The sequence below is a fragment of the Telopea speciosissima genome, chromosome 8 (genome assembly GCF_018873765.1).
Source record: "Telopea speciosissima isolate NSW1024214 ecotype Mountain lineage chromosome 8, Tspe_v1, whole genome shotgun sequence".
Lineage (NCBI taxonomy): Eukaryota > Viridiplantae > Streptophyta > Magnoliopsida > Proteales > Proteaceae > Telopea > Telopea speciosissima.
Window position 1 is genome coordinate 59672357 of NC_057923.1, and position 17960 is coordinate 59690316.

General features: G+C 38.3%; 1 protein-coding gene across 1 annotated transcript; it reads right to left on the bottom strand.

Annotated features, from left to right (window-relative positions):
* Nucleotides 1-8791: 8791 nt before the first annotated feature.
* Nucleotides 8792-10554, bottom strand: LOC122672515 (cyclin-D4-1-like). The gene is made up of 6 exons (XM_043869978.1): nucleotides 10117-10554; nucleotides 9926-10012; nucleotides 9712-9831; nucleotides 9378-9582; nucleotides 9160-9287; nucleotides 8792-9067 (listed from the first exon to the last, which is right to left on the bottom strand). The coding sequence occupies exons 1-6, from the start codon at nucleotides 10369-10371 to the stop codon at nucleotides 8792-8794; spliced, it is 1071 nt and encodes a 356-aa protein (XP_043725913.1). The 5' UTR covers nucleotides 10372-10554.
* Nucleotides 10555-17960: the final 7406 nt, after the last annotated feature.

Below are 17960 nucleotides of genomic sequence, written 5' to 3' on the forward strand. Positions count from 1 at the left end.
GCTCAACATGATCTTCAATGCCCGATTGTGGTAACATCAAAAGAGAAAATGTCTGTGGTTGGTTGTATTAGAATCAGAATCCTGTGTTGTTTTTGAAAATTGTTTGCAAGACTTATTTTCACATAAATAATAAATTATATGTATGTTTTGATTAAAAATGTTTTATCGTGTTTTACTGATTTTGATCACGTACATAAACACTCTAACATCTCCTATGGAATGGAGTTTTGGCAGTATTTAATACAGGCCTTAGATTCCTTTACAATGATTTGATTAGTGGAGGGTTGATACATAATAAAGTGTTATTATGTGAATTTGCTAAGTGAAATTTTAATTTATTTTATTTAATGAATTTGGTGCAATTATTTAATTGTCCATTAAATTTAAAATAAATATTATTTTAATTTTTCCTTTTAGATTATGTTTCTTCCTTTATTTGATGCACACTAGAAAGAATTAGAATTCAAGTCAACATGAGGAGAGAGAATCAGATTCTCACAAGAAGTGGGGACCAATTAAGCTAGGTTGGATTTTTTAGGTTGAGGAAGCTTTTTGGCTCCAGAAATCTAGACATTTGTATATACGGGAAGGGGATAGAAATACCAGGTTTTATCACTCTGTGGTAAAACAGCATCTTTGAAGACGAAGCATTAAATTTATTAAGGACCAGACTGGTGTACTTATTTGTGACCCCCTCTTTATGGCTGGGGTTTTTTCAAACCATCTTAAGGAGATTTTTACCACCTCTAATCCTCTTGATGCCTCCTTTGTTGAATGCTTATTCTAGCCCATTTTCCCTTCGGATGACACTAATACACTTTTTGTCCCCCCCTCCATTGATGAACTTCGGAAAGTGGTTTTCTCTTTTGGGCCATGGAAGGCTCCTGGATTTGATGGGTTTCAAGCTATTTTTTACCAGAAATATTGGAAGGTTATCCAGCCGGATTTGTTTAACTTGGCCCTTCAGTTTTTTGACTCGGGGTTCATTCCCCCGGGGCTTAACCATACCCTCATTTGCTTGATTCCTAAATCTGATTCGGCTTCTACTGTTGGGGAGTTCAGGCCCATTAGCTTGTGTAATGTCACTTATAAGGTACTTGCAAAACTCCAAGCCAACAGACTTAAAGACATTTTACATTCCTTTATCTCACCTTTCCAGGCTGCTTTTGTCCCAGACCGACAGATCACTGATAATATTATCAATGCACATGAAATTTTCCACTTTTTCAAGAAAACTAAAGGTAAAGTAGGATATGTTGCCATCAAAATTGATATGTCCAAAGCCTATAACAGGGTGGAATGGAGTCTAATTCGTTCTATCCCTCGGATTTGGTGAGAAGTGGGGTGAATTGATTTGGGCTCTTATTTCCACCCCCTCCTTTTCCATTAAATTGGATGGAAGCCCCTTTAATAATTTCGGTGCTTCCAGGGGCATCAGACAAGGTTGCCCTCTTAGCCCATATCTCTTTCTTGTGGTCATGGAAGTCCTTTCAAGGCTTTTCTCTACTTATAAAGATCTTAAGATGTTCCGAGGCATTCAAATTGCCAGGGGTGCACTTGAAATTTCACATCTGCTCTTTGTCGATGATATATTCATTTTTTGTCTGGCCACCCATGATGATATTTTGACCATCAAAGCTATTCTTGACTTATTTTCTGACTTATCTAGACAGGAAATAAATTTACAGAAAAGTGGTGTTCATTTTAGCCGGAATGTGCCAAAGGAAACCAAGGACTCCCTCTGTTTATCCCTGGGTATTAAGGAAATGCCTAAAGATTCTGTGTATTGGGGGACTGACTTGTTTCACTACAGGTTTAAGGTTAAGGAGCTTGGCAGTGTCGTTTCTAGAATACAACGCAAGTTATCCCTCTGGAAAGCCAACCTTCTATCTTTCGCAGGATGTAGTGTCCTGCTCCAATCGGTCCTGGCATCTACTCCTGCTTACTTGATGCAGTGTTTTTTGTTTCCCCGCAAAACATGTAGGGACATTGACTCCATTTGCCAGCTATTTTGGCTAGGAGATGGCACAGGACATATCAAGAAAACTGCCTTGATTTCATGGAATAGGTGTTGTAGACCCAAGTCCTTAGGGGGTCTTGGATTCCGCAGGGCCGAACACCATAACAAAGCTCTGCTAACCAAGCTGGGTTGGCGTTTACTCACTGAGCCTTCGTCTCTATGGTCCAGGGTTATCAAAGCTAAATACTTCCCAAAATTATCGTTTTTTGATCCCAAAACCAGGCTAAGAAAGGGCTCATGGACCTGGAATAGCATCACCAGCATTGCTAGAACACTTGATCAATTGATTATTAGGAAGATTGGGAATGGTGAATCAACTTTTTTTTGGACCGAAAAATGGTTACCTTCGGTTCCTCAAATTCTCTCTCCCATATCCCTCGTACCTTTAAATCCCAGGAATTACTCTACCAGAGTTGCGGAATTTATGGCCAACTCGAATTGGAACCAAGGACTTTTAAATCAGGTGCTATTTGAATCTATCCACTCTAAAATTCGGCTGCTGACTATCTCTAATTCATCTGACCGCTGGTGGTGTGTTCATTCCAAAACTGGAGCACTAACTACTAAGCTGGCTGCTAAAGAGCTTAATTCTAATGCTATCATTTCCAACCCTTTGATTAAATCTTGGTGGAATTTCTTTTGGAAACTCACAATCCACCCCAAGTTTAAACTTTTTTTCTGCTATTTGCTAAATGCAGGACTTCCAACCAAGGCTACTCTTTCGAAATGGATCCAGCTTGAATCCTCCTGCATTTTTTGTGGCAACTGTATCGAATCCTCATGGCATCTCCTTTTGTCTTGCGATTGGGCTAAACACATTTGGGCTGCTGGACCTCTAGGCCCGAGAACAGAACATCTCCAGTTTCTAAGCCTGCTGGACATGTGTATTGATTTCCGTCACAATCATGCGTTAGGCAGACCAACTATGCGTTGGTTTTTCAGTGTTTTTATTATAACATGCTATTTTATCTGGACTGTACGAAACCGGTTGGTTAATTCTACAGCCAAACCTGACTCGCACTGGGTGTTAACTGCAGTAAATAAATGGATTTCATATTTAAACTTATCCCCCCCTCCATCCCATCTCAATTTACAATTCCCCCCTCCCCGAATGTTTATCTATCCCAAAAGTCTAACTATTTCCCTGTGCTTGATTTTCCTGTGTTAATATGTGCAGGACACAATAGTTCTGGATTGACTATAGCGGGCTGGGCTTTTATTATAATATTAGATGGATGCATGTTGTTTTTTGAAGCAGGGCAAGTCACATCTAGGAACGCTTTAGAACCGGAATTGTTAAGTGTGGGGTTGAATGTTAAGGAAGTCTGGTGTTCCAACCATCTAATCACCAAGGTTTTGCCATTCCCAACCACACAACCGTGGCCATGGGATCTCATTAGAGACCTTCTGTTTATAGTAGATCAGGCACCTAATGTTAGCTTCTATTGTAAAAATACTGAATGTATCCAACTAGCCCTCTACCTTGCCAAAACAGCGCAATGTAAGCTCTATAACAAAGATGTACATACCTCTGATGGTTAATATATAGTTTTCTGGCTTCTCATAAAAAAAAATTAAGTCCCACACTCATATAACACCGCACCTAGGGGAGCGAGCCGCGTCTGCGCGACTTTGGCTGGCTTCCTTCCCTCTTGGCCGAATTCTCTCAGTCCTTTCTTGCTTCCTACTCTGGGAATTTGAGAAATTTTTTTTTTTTGGTTTTGGTGAAACCCTAGACTTGGAGATAATGGATTTGATATTCGTGGGAAGATTGGTGGTTGACTTGAAGATCTTTCGTTACACCAAAGTCAATTGATCAGGAATTTTTTTCGAGTGTGCTCATTTAAGGAAGAACTATTATCACGATGAGGGTTAACACTTGAGGCTCTACAAGTTTGCAAATCTATTTGATTTGTTAATGAATATTTTTGTTTGATAATCTTGGGATGCAAAAGAACGAATCGATCTTTTCTGTTGCACATTCAGGTATGAGATGATTTCCTTTTTCCATGGGTTCATGGAAAAAGAAGAAATGTTCTTGAAATCTTTAATCAAACAAATCTTGATCCTTGAGATCCCACCAACACTTATATTAAACGCACTCTATGAGAGAGTGTTTCTTGTTGAGAGCGTAGCTTACACCGGCAAGAAACACTCAATGAGTGCAATCATTTTTGGGACTAGAGATGGATCATTTTATGGGAGAGAGAGAGAGAGAGAGAGGGGGGAGAACTAAGGGAGACTCTTGCACAAGATCAATCTCCCAATCTCCACTCTTTTATTAGATGGATTGTGGGAGAAAAAAAGACTACATGAGTTCATTGAATTGTTCACAAACTAAGGCAATATGGGTAGGCATTAAAGTTGATGACTATTTTAGTTCTTCACCAGGTTTTTTTTAAAAGATGAGTCGAGTCAGAAAACCTGATTTTCCAACTATGACTGGACTAGATCGATCGAATGGACCGAATGAAACCATAACAAAAGAAACCCGATAATAAACTGATACAAATCGATAAAAACTAAAAAAACATGGTTTCCCATTATTTCTAATGTATATGTATGAAAAATCTAAACCAAATTGATATCAACTCGATAATGGACCGATAAGAACCGTTAAATCAACCCAATAAAAGGCTGAATCTTACCAAAACCAAAACCAAAGATGAACTTCGTCTTTAATGGTTTGGTTTTATTTTGGCTTAATACTCGACCGAAACTGGTTCAGCCCAATATAACCGGCCGATTGGCACCCCTGAGAGTTTTCTACAAGAAACTTAAGGAAGAAGTAGAACATCGCCATTGTTGGTGGAAACACATTTCCTGGTGACAAGGGTTCCATATAACAATACTAACCCTGTTTGGTTTTGGGCTTAGGAATTAACCCTGATTCTTACTCAAGCCCAACTGAACCTAGGATTGGTTTTCTGTTTTGGAGCCAAAGCCCAAGTTGGGAGCCACCATCCAAGGACCTACTGTTAATGGATCACACCCAGAAGGTTGCTGCACCATGGTTCTAAGTATCAGTACAGTATCGACATATCGGCCGATATGGATCATATTGGTATCAGTAACTAATTAACCATTTAAATCAGAACCGATAAAACATTTGTTTGATACTCCTATGAATGTCGGCTTGCGTTAGTTACCTGTGTGGTCATCTTCACCGTTGAAGGATGGGACTCCCTGTTTAGAGGCATAGTTTTCATTTCCCGTCTTATGGAAAACCCGTTTTGCTCCGCTTAGCCCTATCCTCCTCTAGAGGTATTTTAATGATAGGTTCGATAGAAACTGGACGATCATATTTGGTCAAACATCTAGCGACAAACTCCTATGTTCCTAACTGTTAACTCAAACCGGCAAACAAAATCAATATCCAAATTTGTAAAAACCGTTTAATGAGAACAATTTATTAATTGGTTTTGGTTTGGGATATTGGAACGGTTTGATCAACTATTCAATTTTTATTTATACACTTCGTACTTTGAACCGAATCAGAACCAAACTGTTTAATACCCTTACTTAGGATGGGCCATCTTGATAAGCTTGTCTGAGAGGCCCAATTTTCTGCCATTGAATGGGCCCAAATTGTTTTTGAAAAGTAGACATAAAGGACCTTAAAAGACGCTTGGAGAAGTGAGGAAAGACATGCCTAGCTTAGGCCTTTTATCAAGTATAACCTTGAATAGAATTTATTGGAGGGTAAGAATCCTCGTAGCCGACCCAATTTAGTTGGGATAGGGTTGAGTTGTCGTTGACTCGTTGTTGTTGGTTTGATTCCTAATCGGTTCCAAGCCTAAGGGGTCAGGACCAAAATCAGTCTGTTTATGTAATTGGTGAAAAATCTAAGATTCAAAACTATTCAATAATGGGTGGGCCCGTTCCGGTTCCTAATCGATTTTAGGTACTTTCAAAGTGTAAAAAATTCTAAAAATATCCATTTCTAAGTATATAAATAATCAAGTATTCATTCCTAAGCATACAAATAACCAAATATCCATCCATAAGCATACAAATAAAAAATACGAACAAAAATACTAAATAGAAAATCTCTATTACTAAGCATATCAATAAATCCAAAATTCCAAAAACCACATCAGTAACCCCAAATATATGATCAAATGCAAGTTTAAAACAGGTTTTGGCGGTTTCAATTCTAACCGATTCCAAAATTGTCTTTCAAATTCTCGAATCTATGAGAGACTCGTCCTAGAACCGACCAGTCTCATATACTAATTGATTCCAAAATTTAGATCTAGAGCAAGATCAATAACTTGATGGATGAATCAATCCAATTCTTAGTGTGTCAATTCTTGTTTAGTTCCGATTTTGGTCCTAAATTGACATCCTTAATAAGCATTCATCCAGACTGGATCAAAATCGACCTGAATCGGATGAATCTACCCAAACCCTAAATTTTAGAAGGGGATAGCCTAGCCAAAACGGTCGGAATCAGGTTCAACTTTGATCCGAATAGACCGATTAGCCGATCCAATTTCGATTATTAAATCCATGTTAGCTAGGGATGTAAATGGATCGAATTCGGCTTAGATAGTGCTATATCTGCATCCGCATCCAATTAGCTTTCGAACGGATTCAGATAGAGGTAAACGGATAGGGACACGGATACAGATCAGATATTTTATCCATTTATATGTAAATATAGCTTTTCGGATAGCTATAGCCTATCTGTATCTGCATCCGTTTAGCTTTCGAACGGTTTCAAATAGTGCTAAACGGATACGAACATGGATACAGAAATGGATTTCAGCTATTCATTTACATCCATATATTAGCCGAATCAAATACTGGACCACAAACATTGATATTATGATAATGAGAGGGTATGCAGCAAATAGTGGGAAAACATATTCTTAGAGCAATAAATAGGGTCAACATAGAATTAGTTAGTTAAGTTTGATGATACTTCTATCAATAAATAGAATCACATTTTTAATGATTTTTGATTTGGTAAGGCCCATCATCATGAATCGGATTGGGGGCTCATCAACTCATGACCCATTTTGGCTTTTCCACTTGTCTTTAAATGTAGAGGGGCTTCTCTCTCTCTCTTTCCCTTTCTATAGAATCACTAGTTAAGTAGTACGTGACAGACCATAAAAGCTTTGTGGGGCTTAAGGTGTGGTGGTTATCGTACACCCAAGTTTTTTAAAACCAAGACAACCTTCTTCCTTTATTGTAGTATTTAGCGTACCACCATTATTAAGGCTGGTACCCTAATTAAAAAAAAAAAAACATAAATTATTATTCAGATCCATGATTCCACAGGGGCCCACTCCCCACAAAAAAAAAAATAGAAAATAGAGAGATCCATCTAATCAGATCTTATCTACTAATAATCTACTAATAAGATTATAAAAAGAAGCCCCACTCATCTAAAGATGCTAATCCAATGACATTAAGAGTGCTAGCCTTAAACGTGGGACCCACCGATATGACATCGGCGATTTGTCACAACCACGTGAAAAAAATATCAATATTATATTGGATGATGCGTATCAATATATTATTAAATATTGATACTTAGGTTTTTTGACTTCTTTATCCATGGTCTGTACCGTTTCACCGATACGATATCAATATAATAACAAGATCAATAGTCAGCTATATCGATACAGATCACCCGATATTGATACTACTTAACTGCTTTATTATCTCATCAATTTAATTAACAATTCATGAATACGTATGTTCACTCTTATTATTGACTCTAAGAGAAAGGAATTTAGATAATTTTTGAAGAACCTAGCACGCCCAGAATGCCAGCCGTTGGATTATGCCGCATATATCCCTAAACGTGCACCAAGATATGTGTGGCATAACTCAACCGCTGTACGGAGCGTTGGGTTCCTTGAAGATGATTCTGATCCGAAAAAAAGAGGGATCAAGTTCTCCTCCAGCCGTGTCGGGAATTGGATGTAGGGGGTACGGTCATTTCACGCAGGGCCCACTTGGAGAGAAAGATTGATGTTTACAGACCAAACTGTGAACACCAGAGAGGAGTACCAAAGGAATTGAAATGATTTGATTTGTTATTTTGTCATTTTGTGGGCTTTTTGCCTTTGTAGAATTGTAGTGTGAAGTCTAATTTTATGGCTGCCAGCCCAATAGCCCATCATCATTCTTCCTTCTTTTCACTCCTTCCAAAATCTTCTCTCTCTCTCTCTAGAAAGCTTCGGTGGGTCTTTTGACCGTTGCGTTTGCTTTATTTACTGTAGCAGTGGAAAGGGTTCCACTGCCCACTGTACACCACCAAGGCGTGGCTTAGCCTTAGCCACCAAAAGCATGTAACATTGCTTCTTTCTTTCTTTCTCTCTCTCTCTCTCTCTCTCTCTCTCTCACAATGCCCCTGACCTCTTAACTTCTCTTCTTCATCTCTCACTAGTTTTCTATCTTTTTTTTAATTTCTATATTAGTCTTAAACACACAGAGATATGCAGATAAAACAAGATTGCCCATATGTCCATTCTTCCACTAATGATATATTAACCTTGATTTATTTAATTAATTTAAGTATATTCTTATAATAATTTTGATTATCTATCTATAATAAAGAACTAATTACTGCCAAAAACAAAACAAGAAAAAGGGGGAGGAAATGGAAATGGGTACCAGTAAAAACCTACCAAAGTTCAAACCTTTTTTCCCATCTCTCCCTGTCCCACTCTCCTCCTTTTTATGAGTTTTTCTTTCCTTTCTCTCTCTCTTTCTAATCTTCTTTTTCTTCTACTAAGAATCTCTTCCCAAGAGTCAAAGTCTTCTTTTCTTTTTCTGTACAGATTCAATCTCCTCTTCAGAGCCTAAATATTTACGCTCACTAGCTTCAACTACTGAAGACCCAGGTGATGGTGAAGAAGGTGAAGAAGGTGAAGGAAGCCCACCACCACCACCACCCATTGTTCCATTATTGCTACTGTAGCTCAACAATGCCGCCGCATCAAGGATCCCAGCTGGGCTCAATGGTGGAGTAGTAGTCCTTAAATTCATAACCTCTTGAACCTGTTCATGACACTTCAACACTCTCTCCTGCGTTCAGAACCAAACCCATAAGAAATCACAAAACATAATCTCAATAAAACCAAAACATTTCAGGGTTTTTGTGCTTCATTTGGTCACACCTTGTTTAAGTGAGGAGAAGAGCAGGAATCGAAGGCTTTGTTCATATCGATGGTCTGGTTTTCTCCAGCTACAGAGATTGCGACAGCTAATGCGATCTCTGATGGCCGGAAGTCAAGGAATTCGGCACCTGCCCATCAACAAATATGAATAAAAAATCTATAAAACTCCTATCTTTTATTCTTTTCTTCAAGAATTTTCAATTTGACTTACAGAATACCTTTGGTGGTTCTTAAAATCATATCTACAGACCGAGAAACCAAAGATTTGGGGTCTCTGGTTTCTGGGTTTATGATTCTGTCCAAGAAATAGTCGATAAACGAGAGAGGAGTAACTGCATTAGTCCTCCACTTCAATGCCGACAATAATAAAAGCTCCATCCTCTGAATATTCTTGGATTCAAAGATCAGGTAACCTTCGATCACCTGCAAATATTAAAAAAAATTTAAAGCCCCATTACAAGACTACAAAACGAGTAATTTGAATAAAGGAAACAGAAGTTTCACAATGGCTTACTTACTTTGCAGTGCAGTTCTCATTATTAGTAGATTTACCTGTAAATCCAAGGACAATGGAACGTTTGTTTCTTCCATTTTTGCTGCCACAGACAAGCAAGATACGGACAGCAACTGGTACTTCCATGGCTCAGTATTATCGAAACTGCTACTTCCACTCTAGAAATTGAACAAACATGAAGAAATTTTATCATTTCATCGAAGAATAAAAAAGATCTTCATCGTTTAGAGTACAGATTTCAGGATAACTTACCGGAATTTCATGCTCAGATAAGAATCGATCCAAGTAATTTATGGCTAAACAAGCAGTCAGTGGTTCGAAGCTATAATATTGATAAACCTTTCAAAGAAACCACAACAAGAACTGGTATAAAAAACCTCGACCCATGAAAGGAAAAACAAATTAATCAGAGGATATAAGAACAGAAAAATCAAAAGACCCACCTTGTAAATCCAATCAACAGAGTCATTACGAGCAGAGACATCGAGGCCACCGGATTGAAGCCTCGCCAAGTAATCGTCTCTGGGCATCATTTCTCGTTCTTTCTCAAGAAGGTTCGAAACTATCACGTAATCATCACAAGAATCAACAGAGAAAAGCTTTCGTTGAGGCTCACTCTGGATTTCTTCGACGAGCTCGTCTTCTTCATCGATGAGTTTGAAATCTTCATCGCAAACAAGGGTTGAGAAACTGTCCATAGGGTACTGATATATATATCAACCCTTTTCGTCTCAGACCTATTATTTTGCGTTTCAAGAATCCGCCATTGAAGCACTGGAGAAGCTTCAATAACAGCAGACAGAACAGAGGAGAGAGAGAGAGAGAGAGAGACTTCGTGAAACGGGCAAAGCCCAAGTTTCGGGGAGAACAGAGGACTGGTCTGAGGGGTGAGGGGCGAGGGGCGAGGGGCGAGGGGTGGCGCCTCAAACCTCAATTAAAGCTTTGCCTTTGGGGAGCTTGGGATTCAGGAAAGGTAAACTTTGAGCGATATGGTGAGGTGCGTCTGCATGGATCGTCAATGGAGATTTGAGTTTATCTACTGCTTCAGCACCTACCCCACAGATCAAACGGCTAAAAAGCTTGATCATCAGCGTGAGGATAAGGATGTGATGATTAATATTCTGCCATAGTTACATTATAGTTAAACACATTAATTACAAAACAAGTAGGTTTGTCTTTGTTTTACATTTCCTTTGTCTTGTAAATCTACTTATTTTGTAATTTTTTTTCCTTATCTCGAAGGTTTACGAAATTGTCCCGATTTTTAAAATAAGTCTTGACCGATTGAATGAAATATTGTGTCGCTCTAGTGCGCTAGTGCATCCAACGTGCATCCGATGGATGGGAAGTACTTGGGATGCGTTCTTGGCGTTGCCTGCTGTCAGATGCATGTTGGCGCGCTAGATAAAATCTCTTCCTAATTTTAAACCCCCACTGGCTAGAACTTGGTGACTTGTAGACTGCCTTCTTTCCAAAATAAGGGGTGGTGTTCTGGGCATGTGGCATAGGGGAGTGCACCAACGTGCGATAAAGGAACGGTTCCGTGAATAAAGAGTAGACAGATCATTTCATGTGAGGAAGAGAGAGATTGAAGAGGGAGTTCTGGGATACACTCTGTCACTTACTTAGAGAGTCTTTTCCTTGGGAGAGTTTTTTTGGTCGACGGAGTAAAAAAGAAAGAGTAATAATGACGATTTGAGGTATATTCGGTTTCGTTCAATATGATAAGTATTTATACATGCCTACACTCTATCACTTACTCCAAACATCTCCCTAAAAAATAATAGGGGGAGAGTTTCTTCAGGTCAAACGTGTAAAATAGGAAGAATAACGATGACAGTTGGACTAGAGTTGAGGGATACTTATGTTTCGTTCAATAGAGGAAGTATTAGTGCATGCCTTCTCCTTGGTGGATGAATTCAGACCACAGAGTCACTTTTATACCGACCTACTCTCTGCCACTTGCTCATAATATTTTCATTAAAAAAAAAAGGTAGAAGAGTTTCTTTAGTCGACAGAGTAAAAATGGAAGAATAATGATGATAATTGGACTCGACTGGAGGGATATTTTAATTTCGTTCAATAGGGGAAGTATTTATACATGCCTTCTCCATAGTGGATGACTCTAGACCATAAAATCATTTTTCTGATCGATTACCCAAAAAAAAGAGACGAAGCATGTTCTTTGTGGGTGAGCGCACCCTTGGCCATTGCTGTAGACACCTAATTTGTCACCTCGAAGGTTACTTTGATAACGATGAGTATCCCTTGAGGCATATTAGTCTTGTATCTGTAGATTAGAGAAGTTTCTCACATTTCCTAGTACTTTCATAAACCATCCATGAAAAATAACTAAAATACCCCTAGAAGGGAGAATTCATGAATTGTAATTTTTTATCCAAAAAGTTGTTGACATGTCCGAATGATGGATTGTTTCATCATATCCCAACTTTGGTATGGAATTACATTCATTTACCTCTTACTTGGGAGAAAATTCTATTTTTGATGAGTGAGATTTACACTGGAGGTAGTTCCTACTAGCCAGTACAATCCTTGATTCCCATGCCAATTTAAAGTATGCGAAATATGTGAAAAATGGCTTTTGAATCATTCGATTCAGGCATAGTTGCCTAAGATATGGGTGTTCCAAGTTCATAAACACGTACTGGATAGGCTTGGTCTAGCCCAGTCCCCCTTGGAACGAGTCTGGTTCAGAAGTGAACTGGCTCTAAAACGACAAATGAAGGCAGTCGACAGTTTTAAGTGTGTAGACACTTAGAGGGCACAAGTCTACATTTACAAGGTAATCTGTCGATAGAGACTTTGAATGTGTCGATAAAGTTTTATTCGACAGATTCCTAGCCCGAGTTGGCGTTGACCCTTGCAAGACTTGATGTCAACAGAAGCCCTGCCAATGTAGATTTCTGGGAATTTCCCAAATAAATATGAACTCTTGTTTTCTTTGGACTTTGCCCATTCCAATCCATTCTTGGAGGTCATAAACTCATCTAGGTTCATTCGTTGGCCTCAAGATGTATCATGGACGTGATAAACATGCTTGCTCAAATCTCATTGGTTATGAGTATTGTCATTCATTGACACCCATAGAGGAGCAACCAACCCATATGGATGGTTGAGATGAGTTGTGTGATCCTAGAACATACAAGGAGAGGGTAGTCCCTCCTAAATCTATAAATACAATTTCTTTTCTTGATTTTTGGGATCGAAGATCAATTATCTTGATCTGTGGCTAGCTATTACCATCTTTTTGGCTATATTTCTCAAGTCTATTAGCAAACTCATGGTATATGGGGCCTCTCTATGACTAGAGGTATGAAAATATTGAGTTTTTTTATACCCTAAGTGTGTGTATTTGAGAATCCGAGTAGTAGCCTTTTACCCGAGTCAAGAGCATCCTTCAACACCATCTTACATCCGATTTTGGTTGTTATCTCCATCACGGTGAACTCTAAACTCCTTTTTAGTGTTTTTCGCTATCTTTGGGTCCTCTTCTTTGCGTGGTTTTATAAGCCCAAAGGGGTCTGCGATCCTACCTTTCTAGGTAGTGGTCATACACCCATGTTTAATCGATTTTGTGTTATTAGAATAGTTTTTCTCTGCTACCATATAGGACTCCTCGTATTTTATTCTATGTTATGCATTGCACATATTAGCATAGGCATAATTTCCCTCCTTATGATAATCCCTATTATATCAAACATGATTCATGCTTTGTATGGATACATTGTGATTTTTTCTTTAATGATCTTCTTCTTTATACATCAATTTTTCTCTTTCTTTATAGCCTAGGGATAGTCTCATTATAGGATGGTATGTCTTTCTATTGATAACTTTGCTTACTTATGGTGTAGCATTATCTTGCATCTCTTCAATGTTCTTCATGTTTACTTTGTGTGTCATGTTGATGTCATGTGATAGCAGTCGATAGATTAATACAATCCTAGCAATATGTGTTTCTCGAAGGTAGTATGATTGTGTAGTTTAGGGTTTATCCTTGCATTCATGCTTGTTTCAAATGTTAACCATGGTTTTCACCATCTTGTTTGGTTCCATGTATTTCATGCTAGAATTAGGTTTTGTGTTTATTCTATGCACATTGTATCTTGTGTACTAATTTTTTACTTTGTAGTCAAACCTTCGGGTGTGTGTCCTCTAAACTCTAACCATTATTTTCAACATTTCATTTGATGGTAATTCATGGGTTATATTTGGCCAGTAATAGGGAGGCCGATTTTGATCAGATGGACTGGGGTGCTTAACACATTCCTTAGACCCATACTAACCTATGGTTCAACCAATTCCCCAATGGATAAGTCATATATGCATGGAACCATTCTTTATTATGTGTGAATCCTAGACCCTAATCTAGGTTGCGACTCTTTATGATTTGATTCATCCTCATTCTCATCTTCCATGCGAAGTAGAGGGCACGTGGTGATCCCACGTTCATCCCACGGTCCTCACAATTGCCTCCCTCTCTCTATCTCTCCTTTGCTCATATGGGTCATTTCATACGGGAAGGAGAGAGATAGAGAAGGAGCATTGGTGGAGGGTGTGCTACCCCCACAGAGAACATTATCCCCCCCTCCCACCCAAAAAAAAAAAGTGGATTGGCCAATTCAAGCGGGATCCTAATTGACTCGTCATCTCTGCACAAATCACATGTTTTTCAACTCGTGAGATTAACCAGGTGGATCAAGAAAATCGATTGATCACTTAATCCACAAGGAATATCACCCAAGTTGACTCGGTTCTTCCATTCAATTTTCCTAATTGATGGAATCTAAGAGAAAAATACTTCAAATTCTAGAGGGACAACATTGAAGTTTCATTTCCATGCATAAACAACTACAACAAGTGTGGGTACATGTTATTGTTCATCACTAATGATTGGTTTAGCTTGTTTGCAAATTATTAACTAAAGTGGGATAGCCCACGAAATATCAAATAGGGGTTCAACCCAAAAGCTTAAGCTATTAGGTGGAGATAGTCCAATGATATATGCATATACATCCAAGATCACAGATAATGTATGTGTGACTATGCCTCTATAATTCCCAACAGCTCCACACAAATGGTGAACCTATTTCATTCTAAAGAATTTCTAGGATGGCACAATATGTGTTTTTTACCAGGGTGAGAGTTCCCTACATTGCATGAGTGTAGTTTTGGGTGAATAAATGAATCCACTTTGGAATCTGACGAAAGAGGTAGGGACTTTTATGACATATCACCCCTCACATGAATAGTGATATGTAAAGGGGTATGCAATTTCATTTTTGAGCTGACATTGTACAAAACCTTTTCCCTTTACTTTATTATATGATGTACCCCATTTGTTCATATTAGTTAACTATAAACTCATAGCAAGTAGGGACTCTGGAATTTCACATATTAGATATAGATGCTAAGAGGTAAAACATTACTAAGTCCAATATGATTGACTATTCTACCTTATCGTTTCTTTCTATTCACTAGAATATGAGGAAATGTTTTATATCCATGAGCATGGCCTAAGACAAGACCCCCATATTTATCTCTAAGACAACACCCCAATGTTTATCTTTCTCCTCCCCTTATGAAATGACATCTTTGCCCCCTATTGGGAAGGACAGAAACAGACATAGGAAGGCATTGGCGTAAGCCACGCTCCGTACACAGATTCTAGAATCCAATTTGTTTGGATCATGTTAAAAGATAAATGAATCAAATGTAAGACAGAGATTTATAAGAGTATAGAGTCTTTTTTTTTTGTTTTTTGGTAAACAAGAGTAAAAGTCTTCATTTAAAACTCTTGTGTGCTTGGTTATTAATACAAGGAAAAGGGTTCACTAGAGGACCCCACTACTACCCTCTCTCTCCTCATCATAGGAAATCATTCTATCAGTCCTCATTGATGCACTCCCTTATGTCACTTGCTCAAAGAACCCTCTCCCATGAATATAGTAAGTCTCCCATAACCAACCAATTGAGAAGGTTACCCAATGCAAACACTGTTACCGTTGCCTATTTTCGACTACGGAATTATTTGTCGTTACCTTTATTTTTTGGGATGGAAACTTATTTTTGGAGACAATTACCCTCACCAAATCACAAAAAAATGACATTTGGTGTAGTGGTCAAGGTTTAAAGTATTGATATCGGGTATCGTATCGGTTAGGTGATTTTAAGAGACGTATCGTATCATATTGAAGATATGTATTGATCGGTGCAGAAATACATGAAAATGATCAAAATACATATGAAAATACATTTTTTGACATAAAAAATAATATAAATAAACAATATATGTCATATATCATGCATATACACTAAGAATTGTGAATAATGTACAAATGCGGTACTTCTAAATTGTTATAAAAGATGAGGTTTCTTACATGCAAAGTCACTCTATTGCCATGAAGAATGTCGGGGTGGATCAAACTCATGTCTATAAGGGTCTTCAAGAATAAGAGCAAGTAGGATGATGTTGTGTACTGACCGAACAAAAGCACAATACTGACCCTTAAGGAAGCCATTTTTGGTTTTGGGTGAAAAATGGTAGATTTGAGTTCACATCTTTGCAAATATATACAAAGCATGCATCTAATAGTCCGTTGAACCTATTCTCCTTGAATCATAGCCACACACCAAAAAAAAAAAAAAAAAAACTAAAATGCAAAATTTGAAACAAAAGATCAAGTTTTTTGAAAAAACACTATATTTTCCCTTTCAAGTATTGAGTATGTCCTGTATTCCAAGGATTCGAGGACGATGTGGATCCAACCCGACCCGACATATTTTGTGGCACGACTCGAAGGGAGAAAAGGTTGAGACTTAGTTCTTGACGCGGAGGGTTGGGCCGATAGGCAATTCCGATCCCTTGGAACCGATCTGAATCCCATTTCCATGTTGTTAAACACTGGAGAAAGGTATTAATACATCTCAAAATAATCCTAGTGTGATGAATTCTCCAAAATAATCTGAGTGTTGTGAATTCAAACTTTATATATATACACCAGTTTTCTAATCCATTCATATTGTTGTAATGAAACTAACCCTTTGAGTAGGTAAGGGATCCTCTGCTCATGCTCATCCTGGCCCATGTTTCGCTTGAAAAGCTTATTATGGTGTAGCCAATACTCGACTTCTGGTGTTGCTAACCTGCCTTTCACATGTCTTAAATGTATTGGTGCAGATGTTGTAAAAATGCAACCAAGTTCATAATCATCTAGAACGGTAAACTCTCAGTTTGAGCATGTGAAATATAAAGGTATTGTCTTGCACCATGAAATGCGTTAGTCCCCATTAAGCCAACAGATATAAGTTACAGGATGATCCAGAACACACACAGTGCAACCCATTGATCTTGCTTTTTCAAGGTATTAACTCCTTAGCTGTCAAATTGGTATGAAAGCATCTTCATGGATGAAGCAACTCTGAAAACATAAAATCATAGCAATAGTTGGGACCTATGCATGTTTTACCACATAGGTCCCAACAATTGCTATCATATTATGAGGAATCCAAATAATCTGTACACTTTTTACTAGTACACTAAATAAGAGCCATATATTGTAATTGACCACGAAATTATGAAAACAAGTTGATTTCACATGCGCCGTGCCTGATTCAGTTAAAGGGTGGTAGTTCCCTTCTTCAGAATCTAAACCATACCAAGATCAGATTGTCAGTCTTTCATCAATAAATAAAAACTAATATTAGATTGTCCGCCTAATCCCTATGGAAGTAAGAAGAAAATCAATCCAAAACATGTTCACGGATGGGCTTAATGAATTACTGAATTCTGAGAACCCAGACCTACCAAGCCGAGTGTAGTCTTCGTATGTCAAGTGCGGCTGCTAAACTTCTCAACCCTTATTCCCACTTTCTCATATCTATAGACACACATCATCTGTGGCTGGAAACCTTCAGCAACAACCGGTTTAGCTGCCAAAACGGTGTACCTGTGACTTCACAGGGATCTTATTTATTCTGGCCATGTCAAGGATTGGATCCTGGGTCTAATTTCTCCCTACTTGTTCATCATTCCGAGATAAAACCATACTTGTGCCACTCACATTAGGATTCCATTGTCATGCTTCTTTTCAAAATTTCGGCATCTTGATGGAAACCAATATTAAATGCATGATGCCATAGCAAAGTTGCTTTTATGATCAAGAACGATGCAAAAATCTTGTGCCACTGGATGATGGGAGTTAGATTCCATGTAAGCAAGGGAAAAAAATGACAACCAACTTCACTAATTCTGCAGCTCTTGTAGATG